This window comes from Battus philenor, unplaced genomic scaffold, assembly GCF_028537555.1.
Source record: "Battus philenor isolate CCGP_79_NKW_IND1 unplaced genomic scaffold, ilBatPhil1.0.hap1 SCAF_5, whole genome shotgun sequence".
In the NCBI taxonomy this organism is placed as follows: Eukaryota; Metazoa; Arthropoda; class Insecta; order Lepidoptera; family Papilionidae; genus Battus; species Battus philenor.
The window spans coordinates 8,632,955-8,644,075 of NW_027181715.1; the positions used below are offsets into that span (position 1 = coordinate 8,632,955).

The 11,121-nt window shown below is 29.8% G+C and overlaps 2 protein-coding genes across 2 annotated transcripts; one reads left to right on the forward strand and one right to left on the reverse strand.

The window, feature by feature from the left end:
* Window positions 1-1,168: 1,168 nt before the first annotated feature.
* LOC137929730 (decapping and exoribonuclease protein-like) lies at window positions 1,169-3,503 on the reverse strand. The gene is made up of 4 exons (XM_068772802.1): window positions 2,898-3,503; window positions 2,475-2,739; window positions 1,861-1,999; window positions 1,169-1,441 (listed from the first exon to the last, which is right to left on the reverse strand). Exons 1-4 carry the CDS (start codon window positions 3,382-3,384, stop codon window positions 1,178-1,180), a joined length of 1,155 nt encoding a protein of 384 aa, XP_068628903.1. The 5' UTR covers window positions 3,385-3,503; the 3' UTR covers window positions 1,169-1,177.
* A 499-nt stretch (window positions 3,504-4,002) lies between these two features.
* On the forward strand, window positions 4,003-10,689 carry LOC137929597 (uncharacterized). Its single transcript, XM_068772621.1, has 8 exons — window positions 4,003-4,209; window positions 5,708-5,828; window positions 5,919-6,705; window positions 6,948-7,150; window positions 7,232-7,341; window positions 7,854-8,060; window positions 8,905-9,131; window positions 10,341-10,689. The coding sequence occupies exons 1-8, from the start codon at window positions 4,090-4,092 to the stop codon at window positions 10,570-10,572; spliced, it is 2,007 nt and encodes a 668-aa protein (XP_068628722.1). The 5' UTR covers window positions 4,003-4,089; the 3' UTR covers window positions 10,573-10,689.
* Window positions 10,690-11,121: the final 432 nt, after the last annotated feature.

The following is an 11,121-nucleotide window of genomic DNA, read 5'->3' on the forward strand; positions in this document are numbered from 1 at the left end:
CATTATTATTACTATTATTTATATCGCTTAAAAGAATTTGAACGCAATTATCAATAGTATGATGGAGATTTTGTTACTAAATGAAAATAATTGTTATGTAAATAAATTTTAAATTAGCCTGTATAAAAATTCATGACACTGTACATTTTACTACAATTACGTTGTTCCGTTAATATTATTGTTTTAATTTTTTAAAATGTATTAAAATAATATAAGATTTAATACTTATAATTTAGGTAAAGTATCCATGTTGTTAATTAGTCTTATGGATGTTGATTTACACCATTTGCTATGCAGTGATAATAAATGGTACCATAGTATTTGCCTTATTACTTTAAAATCTTCCTCTTCGTTCCAACTACATTTAAGGTGAATCGAAACAGATTATAGATTAAAGTTTGGAAATTTGTCAATGCAAATTTTTGGCACAAAATTATCAAGTTTATGGACTTAGTATTCTGATGATATGAGTTCTGGCACCCTATGTATTTACATCATAGAAAGTTAAATACAGTAAAAGGTGGACATCTCCTTTCTGGTTTCCTTTTTACAGGATCGATAAGTTGAAAAGTGTTTTGGCGATGCCATTTTTCTAAACGGATTTATAATAAAACTTTTCTACACTTCGTCATCATCATCATATTAGCTAATAGACGCCAACAGCAAGTCGCAGGCCGCCTTTAAGCATCGCCGCGATGACTGGTTTTGCCCTGCACCCATTTAACGACTTCCTGAACAATTGAATCCACTTCCATGGACTTTAAAAAGGTCGTCTAATCCACCCTGTGTGTATGGACGTTTTTCGCTGCGGTTGCAATTCCGTAGTCTACTGACTAGGTCTGCGACTGGTCGACTCAAGATGTTTAAGACGCCATCTGGCTATCTGTTCTTTTCTTACACAAAAATAGGAACGCATTTTTGTACACATATAACAACCATAAGTAACATCAACTATATAATTTATTTATCTACATATTGAATTGTTAAGGTTTACAATTCGTGTCAATACTTAAAATAAAAATGACATTTTAAATTCTTAAATTTTTTCCGACAATTCTGTTGTCACGTGCATATGTCTCACCAAACTAAATTAACACACAAAGAATGAATGTTGGACAATAATAAATTAATAACACCATGCTTTATGTAGTAAATGTTATTTGATTTATTAAAATATTTACTTACAATATTGTACATTTTTCATAAAATTTTCAACAAACCATTCAGGTAATATAGGATCATCTGCATAAACATAATTGTTTGTTGTTTGCACTGGTAAGCCTGGTCTCCATTCAAAATGCAAGCTAATTAAAGGTAATGAAAGTAAGTTACGGTATGCATCTGATCCATATTTTTGTTTTATTTCTCTTGATAAACATCTTTTTACATAAGTTAAAAACGTTTCTAGAAAATTGAAACAAACACTTGGGTCCCAGTATTTCTGTAAAAGAAGAAGTTAACGGTATAATGCCGGGCACATAGATAAAAAGGTTTTTGTCTTTATTACACCATCCAAATAAAAGTTGAAAAAGTTAAAATTAAATTATGATAAATTATATACTATTTCTATGTTATTAAGTACTTTTTAATACAAATAAAATAAAACATATTAATTGTTAAAATCTCAAAAATAGTTTCCTCCTTGTCGTTTTTTTGGTACATAATGTAATTTATGACAAAAAATTGGACAGAATGAAACTTAATGATGAAATTCAATGATTGTTACTGATAGAAATAGTTTACTTCTATTACAACAATAAAATTTTATGTCTCAGTGTTTGCCAGGTCTAACACACATATAATTTGCAGACTATATTTTATTGCCTCAATAATTTGCAATACTTATATACTAAAGCTTACCCTGGATATTTTTGGAAGGTCATTTACATTGAAAACCTTCAATTCTTCCACAATTCCATCATCATTTCGAAAACCACATAAGATTGTGTTCACACCAGCAAGAAATGATTGACACCACCATTTCTTAGTTTTAAACAATCTGAAAAAATTATTTTAGTAAATTTATAATATTTATAACTATTGAAAATTACTCTAATTATTATGATTTGTAAATAATTCTCAGTGTTTAAGAAGTTGGATGTACAGTGAGTAATAAAAATTAAACCATACATATGTCAAATAAGGTCATGAAATAAAAACCAAGTGCTAATATTTACTTCAGAAAATATTTAACTCAAATATAAAAGGATACTTGGCAACTAAGAACAAAAATATAACTTAGATACAGTTAGACTTACAATTGTTAAATGCAGTTATAATAAACCCATAAATATGTCTCACTCAAAAAATTAGCTTTCATAATTAATAAATGCTTACACTCTCTAGCATTTTCAAGGTCCATCACATAAATTATTAAAGTAAACTTGGACCAAAATAATTAATTATTTTTCAATCTAGCAAATGACTGAAAATAAATTGATAATATTTAAAATTTTGATAATAATAACTGTTACCTAAAATTTCTTTCCTGATTTGGAAATTCGATATGTCTATTAGTTTTAACCTCAATGAACTCTTTACTTAACAAGTATTCTATAATATTTTCAAAACCAACATTTTCATCAGGTTGTGTTTGGTCAAGATTTTTGTCTATACGAATACCATCCATTTCTGCACCATATACTATGCTATGATTATTTAAATTTGTTTTAAAAACTAGTGAAAATTCTTTATTTTCATCTACAGGTAAGTCAGGATTGGGATCCTCGTAAGGAGATTCTGAAAAAAAAAGAGAATCAAGAAGCAATAACAATTTTTAAAATATTGTATACTTGATATATCTTTTCGTTAGTTACCAAAATTTGAACTTATACATTTATTCTATGCCTTAATCTTCCACATTCATTAATCATATAATGATTTAAGTTGAATATTACCAGATAAAACAGACTGTTCAAATTTGTATCCCCATGATGTAAATTGTATTTCTTTTTCTGTCATAGCCAGTTTCTTTTTCTTCTTTTCATCAGTATCTCTTGCACATAAATAAATGTTACCCTTGAAAAGCACAGCAACTATCTTCCACCCTTCTTTCCTTTCATATGGGGTGCAACTTATACACGTTAATAAACCACGATAACAAAAAAAATGAGCATCGTCCAAAACTCTTCCAGGACGAAGTTTTAATCGCATTTCATGTTGTAATAAAAACTTGAGTAGTTCTGTCAATTTTACATCTAATTCCGGTGGTTTTCTTATAGCTTTATCTATGTGTAGATTTAAATCTATGTAAACTTTTTTATTTTGAATTGTTTTAGCAAACATAACATTTTCGTAACCAATGTAACCAATTATTTTCGGTTTCGCGAAAATAGGGAAAGGTTTTTCATAAAAATGTGTATTCGTATGTAACTCGGGTTGCATGGTTAAAATATTTTTATAAATTATTCAAGGTTAATAATATTCCTTTAAGTTTCAGTATATCACCTTGTAGCGATCACGCTTCGTATTAAAATAAATAATTGTTTACGTTTCGTGGATTGTCTTAATTCTGCTAATGTCATATTCCTTTCTATAGTTTATGTCAAAAGTTGTGATAGCCGTATTTCACCGTTTTGAAGTATAAATTATTACTATATGAGTACAACTTATATCTTTAAATATAACATATGTCTTGAAACTAGCGGGATGTCTAGCTGATGATAAATAATTCCCAGCACAAAAAATACAGTATTGCTCAAAATGAAAATCAAATTAAAAAACACCATTACCCTTTATCATGTAACTCTATATTCACTAAGTGATCGACGTTCCAGAAATTAAAAAATAATATTTTTAATTTATTACGTACTTAGTAAAAACTTAATTTTTACATGTTTTGACCGATTCGACTTTTTTAATATCTATATAATAATATTTGATCATGGCTCTATGGCTTACAGCTACAGACACGGAATTTTATAATTTAAAAAGCATTTAAAGTAGCGTCATATAATGTGTCAATGTCACGTTAATCGTTGTAATTTAAAATATATAGTTGGAATGCATGTTTGTTTATTTTTGTGTGCACCGTAGAATATCGTTTTAGCTCATACTCATACAAAAACATCGTGTAAATAAGAAACAAGTATGACAAAAACGTTTCAAAAATGTAGGTTGTGCTTAAAACTTGGGGAGTTTTGTTCCATTTTTGATGATGATGGTTCTATTAAATTATCAGATATGGTAATGGCTTTTGCTAACGTCCAGGTAAATTTATCTCCGTTATTTGTACATACAACCATACTAATCAGTCATTACCCTGTATCGCTATTTAACGTAAAATAATTTCTCATAGTGCTTATTACTTCACTCTAAAGGACAAGCATTTGGTATATTATATAACTTTTAAACATATAACTTTTCTGTATTGCTTGCTTCATACATCCGTAACCTATTTATGCCTTCATAGTGGTTGCTTATGTCAATAAATACTACCAATGTAATAGGCATGCACATGTTAATTTTTATGTCAATTATGTTGCAATGTTTATAAGTTTGTATGCCAAACATTTGACATAATAGGATCGAATTGTATACATGTTTCAAGGATATGCTCAAGTAATATTAATTTTATTAGGAGAAACATCTTATCCTCTTTCACCTTCTGTACTGTTAGTTTGTTTTGATTTTGAAATAGTCATACTACTGTGTTTTGTAAATAGTAACATTATCCCAATAGATGTTTTCTATGTTTTGATATAATATTGCTGTTAGTAATTTTGAGAGTCCTCTTTTGTTTTTAATATGACTATCTAGACTTAAGGTAGTCATATTAACTTTAGGTCTGAGAGTGTATGTTTCCAAACAACTTCTTGGGCGCTGAATCTTTATGGCTTTATAGTGAGAGAGAGAAAAAAGCAAATGGGGTACATTATGAAATACCTACATATTAAAGAGAACAATAGAGAAATAATGATTTTCTTAAAATAGGGACGGTAGTCTAATCAATGATAAAAAAACTATGACTTCCATTGTAAAGTAAGTGCTATGTAGTGGATCTGTTAACACTTCTTAACTAAGTTTAATCAATATCTGTGGAGTCTTAGAAGATGTGTGTGGTTTGGATGTTATCATTACAAATTACTGCAACCTTTCTTTTGATTAATTCTATTTTCTTGCTTGAGTTTGATCACTTGTTAGTATTAGATCTAAATCCAAATTGAAGTTTTGTCCTAGTAGTAAAAGTCATGAAGAATAGTGCTCTTTTAGTTTCACTGTGTATATCCTCTCCTCATTGTTGTCTTTGGAGTTTGGCTTATTACATGTTGTAGTCATGAATTTTTTCCCATACTCTTCATAAGATTTCTTTTAGTCGGCATGTAGGGCGCCAAATATCATGATTGTTTTCTGTATCCAGTCTTTTTAACTTGATTCAAATTTGTGCTACTGAACAGAGATGAGACTGCACAAAATGTATAAATGTAACAGATAATTTTAGTGCTGTGATATAATATTATACTCATTAACAAACATTTCACTTTTTTGCAACAAAAAATAGTAAAAACCTATGTGACATTATGATTTTAGTGTATAAAAAATATAATTTTATTGTGATAGCAAACCCAATTGGATAATTATTCAAGCAATGACATTTTGCTACAAAATTTCACTATTAAATATAAAAACTTTTTCCTGATCTAAATATATGTAATTATAATACAAATTATATTACTTAGCTGCAATGGTGTATTGGAATTAATTTTAGATATTTGAAGGGGATGGTTTGTCAGATCGGGTGTGTACAACATGTGTGGAAAACTTAAGCACTGCTTATTTATTTAAACTCCAATGTGAAAGAACTAATGAGTTGCTCCAGAAAAATTCAGGTAAGCTTTCTATATTTAAGTCAATAATTTTATTACACATTAACTACTTCAAATAACATAGTATAGTTATAACTTGCTTTTTTATTACAGAAGAACAATTAGAAAAAAAATCATCTCCACGCTTGGATGACTTTTACAATCAAGAATTTCATATACATTCTGATAATGGAATCACTGAAGGTGAGAATGAACAAAATAATATCAGGGACTATCATAATGAAACCCACTTAAAAACCATTGAAGAAATAAGTGATGAAACTGACAGTGACATAGATTCGGTTAAATGTGTGTATTGTAGCCAATCATACAACAATTATGGTGCACATACTTGCAATGTTACTTGTACGATTGAACACAATGAGCTGCAGACTTCAGGTACAGGTTCTGGGATTGGATCTGGAAGTGGGAGTGATGAGACTTTAGTTGCTACTGATATTACTCCACCAATAACCCCTACAAAGTCAAGTTTACATGTATCAAATCAATCTGCTCAAGTAAACATACCATGTGTGCTATGTGAGAAAAAATATGATAATTATGATGACTATGTTATTCATCTAAATAAATGTACAACCAATGTAAAATTACAGCATTTTGTATGCCCCATGTGTCATGAAATTAGTTCAGAAAAATTAATGTATTTGGAACATTTGAAAGAAGCCCATTTTAAATTGGTTAGGGCATTTTATGATAGAGGAGAAGATTGTGTTGATTTTGCCCCTGTAATTGAAAAAATTAGAAAGCCGAAAGTTGTTCGGCGCCAAATTGGTTGGTCTATAGAAGATATTTATCAAGAAATAGAATGCCGAAAAGTCGAGGATAAAGAAACTCCGAAATCCAGTCCATTTAAGTCATTTTTGTCCAAAATAGGCAGCGAGTGAGTTATATCAAAATTTTGGCATGTCCGATGTCAACCTGCATTACAAGGTCTACTTAAAGCTTATACTAACATGATAAAGGCTATAATTGATTTAATGCTATAGGTACTAATTTCTGGCTATATTGGTTATCAGCAAGCTTTGGATCCATCTATTTATAGCATTTACTTCCATGGGTTATGTGATATTATTTTTTATTATCTAAAGAGAAAAGTAAACAATTAACATATGTTTTTTTAAGGACTTCCAGCAAACATAGCACTCCAAAAAAGGTTAGCTTTCGAAACTGGATTGAAACAAGCAAAGCGAAAACGTCACAATATTTGCCATTCCGTAAATATATTGAAAATTATAGACATAAAAAGAAATCAAACAATTATGCCCCCATCAATTCTAAAACTGTTACAAGCACTGTAAGGGCCACATTTCCTGAAACTACCTCAGGTATATTTTACCAAATATAGCATTATAAAATACCTTTAACAATAATGAGTAATTTAAAAATTAATACTTAAAAAATTACAGATAGTGATTATAATTCTCCCAGTGGAGCATCAGAAGAATCATGGAAAATGAAACAGAATTTAATTTGTGCATGCGACAAGAAAGTTTTCATGTTATCTGAATTTATTCATGTAAGTTAAAGGTAACATTTCCATAGGCTTTTCGATTTTCTCTGTATAAAATGTAGTAATGATAGCTTCAGAACTTCTGCCGAAAATCACTGATGTTGGTAACAAACCAATGAGACCAGGTCCAACTTTCTCAAGTAACCTTAAATTGGAATACCAAACGCATTTCGAATGAAAGTTTAAGCTGAAGTTAAAAACTGTATGTAAAATACGACACCAAACATTTCACATTACTAAAAAAAAACCCTTCCCTTTGTAGTCCCTCCTTATTACCCTTTTTGAGTCTTAATTCGGTCCTGGAAATGGTTATCTTCACTTTTTCTTAGCCATCTGTGTCACCTCTGGTCATATTAAGAGCTTAATCCCTTGTCGTATCTATTTACCTTATTTATATGTTGTTTTTTATTTTATATAATTTCAAGCTATGTTTATTATTATAGAAAAAGATGTACAACCAATTTCATTAGGTACAACTTAGTTATTGCTGAATTCTTTTAATAGTACGTGACTTCCAGGACCGTGATCGAATTGTGGCAATGATCAATGAATTGGGTGGCGTGGTTGCGGAAAATACGAAAATGGAAATGATGGCAACACATTTTATTACTGTTCTACCAAATGATACGTTCACGGGAATGATGGTCTGCTCGCTTGCCACTGGCAAATGGTTATTACACATCAGCTTCATATATGATAGTTTTCGATGCAAGAAGTTTTTACGTGTAAGTACATGTTTTTAATTTTTATTATGTAATTAGCATTACTAAGGAACTTTAATGTCTCATTAACAAAGTTCAGTTTATAGCGATATTCTGAACTTTGATTACCTAAAGTAAAAGTGTCACAAAGAGAAGCACTTATGTATCAAAAAGATTCCATGAAGAAAATGAGTTAGCTATATGGAGAATTGACTATATCTAGTTGTGCGAGTGAGACAACACTACACCTGCACAGGTAGATTTCAGAAATAGTTGTTTTATATATTAGTTATCCATTGAAACAATATTCATATATAACTTTGATAATACTACATATGTCCATATTGTAGCCATAGCTATATTTAGCTAGCATATATTTGGCTTCAAATCTATCATCTTCCCTTTGAACTATTTATTAGAAAATTAAACAAACTAAAAACTACAATATCAAGTATATATAGCATTAATGATATCATCTTAATTGATTTATGATTGCTGTTGTTGGTTTTCCTAACTTAATAGTTGGTATTGCAAATGTCTAATTGACTGAAAATATTAAAAAAAAGGTACGACCAAATATTTTTCTTAATTGGTTTTTGATTAGATTATAGGATATAGTCGTATTATTAGTCTTTTTGACTTCTTGCCTCAGCAAGGTGGTTACCGCAATCAAGCGGCTCTCATTTTGCATCAGAGTAGACTTTAATCTAGCTAAAAAAAACCCTTCATATCGCCGCGATCACGTTAAAGCACCTCCGAGTCCGGCGATGGTTACCCTATAGAATGCTGCCTCATTCTTCGAATGCTTCATCACAGGCATCAGGCTACTCGAGTGCTATATGTTATGTGCAATAATTTTCTTCCACAGGAAGACATGTACGAGTGGTTAAAACATCCTAAAATCGTAGAACTAGATGCAACTAATGTTGAAGTTGCAAAAGCAGCAGTGTATTGGCATTTGGAGTTGCAAGCTCCAGGTGCCAAATATCCCTTTGAAGGAAAGCAAATCGTCCTTATCATGAGAAAAAAATATAGACAGTACTACCAGATGATTTTCAAGTCTCTGAAAGCAAAAACACTAACATATGATCCAAGGTAACATAATTTCTGGTATATATTACATTATTTATACTTTTTACTTTTATTATATTTACCTCTATGTAATTATAAGATACACAGGATGATTGGAATAGGTATAAAAGCTTTAAAGGGTTATTAATTGATAGCAAAATATAGCTCATTTGCTGCCAACTAATGTATATATAAATTTGTGCATTAATTGTATAGGATTACTACTACTCATAAATAAGTTTCCAGAGTATGGGTCATATCATACCATTCTAAACCACATGATTATGGTATGTTCCCCAAAGAAATCTGTAGCCCCCCAGCCTATGTCTTGCAGTGGATGTCTGTAGGCTGAAATGACTATGATGACAATATAGGAAGAAGTGTTTTCAAAATATGGTTTATTGAATATTAAAATTAATTATCAAATTTGCAAATAATGATCAAAGTCAATTAACAAAGTTAAAGTTTATAGTAAACACTCTGACCCTGCAATCTTTGTACTGGACATAATCGGCCTATCACATTCCAAGAGAAAAAATAAATTATTGGGACAGTTTTCAGAGTGATCACTTTAAATAGCAAAGGCATGAATGTATGGTAAATCAGTTATACATTTAACCCTTTTAAGCCTGTATCTGTACTGTTGATTTCTTTGGCGGAATTGTTTACTATTTATTTTTAAATGATCCCTCTAATGTTTCTACTGTTGAGACACTAGCTCTTGCAAGAACAATAGCCACTTAGCAAATTTAATAAATAGTTGAACATTTATGAATGGATGTCCATCAGCGTATCAAACTATAATAGTGTCTATTCTTTGACCAGTTGTCTTAACAATAAGTCTTTTTTATTTAATTTTTTTGGGTTAACACAGCACCTGGTGTGTGCCTGTGTATTATAGATTAACATTTTTTAGATAAGTAAACCTATGGTTGTATTTTGTACAGCACACTCAGCTTGTGTAGTTGTGTATTATTGTCATAGAGAATAAAAAAAATTATGATAATAAATTTGAACTGTTATGGTGCACTTAAGGCCTTCACACATATTTATTTAGTACCTCAACTTTTCACTACTAACACATAAACAATCTGGTGAATAAATGCCTGTTGTAATTGTATATCAAAATCAAATGTTAACATATAAAATTATAGCCTTATTTAAAATGCATTTTTGAAAGTTTATGTTTGTTATCTCATTACATAGCTCTGACATGTTTTGTTTTTGTTTTAGAACACCAGGCAGCTGTTGTTCTGCTGATTATTGTTTTGTTGACATGAAAATAATAGAAAGAGTCAAGCTTCGTTTCTTCTTCCATCACAATGTACCTGTTTTTCCTTATCAATATATTCTGGTACATCTCTTGAAGAAGGGCCAAGTGAATGATGAGCAAAAATATATGCTTCAAGATAATTCTAAATTTCTTTCTGAAGAACAAGTATGCTTTTTGAATAATACCTTTTAATTAAAATTTTATAAATTAATCATATGTTAAATTCCTTTATTATATATTTATAGTTAGCTTTAATGGGGAATGGATATTATTAAATTAATATAGATATTTTATATAAATTGCCATATTTGAATAAAAGACTTTATATTTTTATTAAATATAACATATTTTATTACTTTGTTTTATTTTATTCATCATTTCCTATCCAGCTCACAGTGATAACTCAAGGTTAAAGTAAGCACACTAGTCTTTTATGTTTACCCTGTAATGAGTAATTGTATCAAATGATTGGTGATAATATAGATTACATTTAAAAATTGATTAGTTTCTGCTTTCTTTTGCTAAATCAAAAATGAATGGTTATTGACTTAATAAACGCTACGTTATTATATGTGTATATATATATATATCTTAACTAAATAGATACTGATAGAAGACGGGATGAGTTGAAGGAGTAAAAATTTGTCAAACACTACATAAGCTGCAATGTTATTGCAATTATTTATTTACCTTACAATAAATAATCCAACAACCAACCGTAGCCAACATAACTCCGATCAT

What these genes read in the sequence shown, in the direction of transcription:
- LOC137929597 (XM_068772621.1), top strand. Translation starts at nt 4,090, where the DNA reads ATGACAAAAACGTTTCAAAAATGTAGGTTGTGCTTAAAACTTGGGGAG. An exon ending in TGGCTTTTGCTAACGTCCAG is followed by an intron (nt 4,210 to 5,707) that starts GTAAATTTATCT and finishes AATTAATTTTAG; the next exon opens with ATATTTGAAGGGGATGGTTT. An exon ending in ATTTCCTGAAACTACCTCAG is followed by an intron (nt 7,151 to 7,231) that starts GTATATTTTACC and finishes AAAAAATTACAG; the next exon opens with ATAGTGATTATAATTCTCCC.
- LOC137929730 (XM_068772802.1), bottom strand. Translation starts at nt 3,384, where the DNA reads ATGCAACCCGAGTTACATACGAATACACATTTTTATGAAAAACCTTTC. An exon ending in AATCAGGAAAGAAATTTTAG is followed by an intron (nt 2,000 to 2,474) that starts GTAACAGTTATT and finishes TAATTTTTTCAG; the next exon opens with ATTGTTTAAAACTAAGAAAT. An exon ending in ACCTTCCAAAAATATCCAGG is followed by an intron (nt 1,442 to 1,860) that starts GTAAGCTTTAGT and finishes CTTCTTTTACAG; the next exon opens with AAATACTGGGACCCAAGTGT.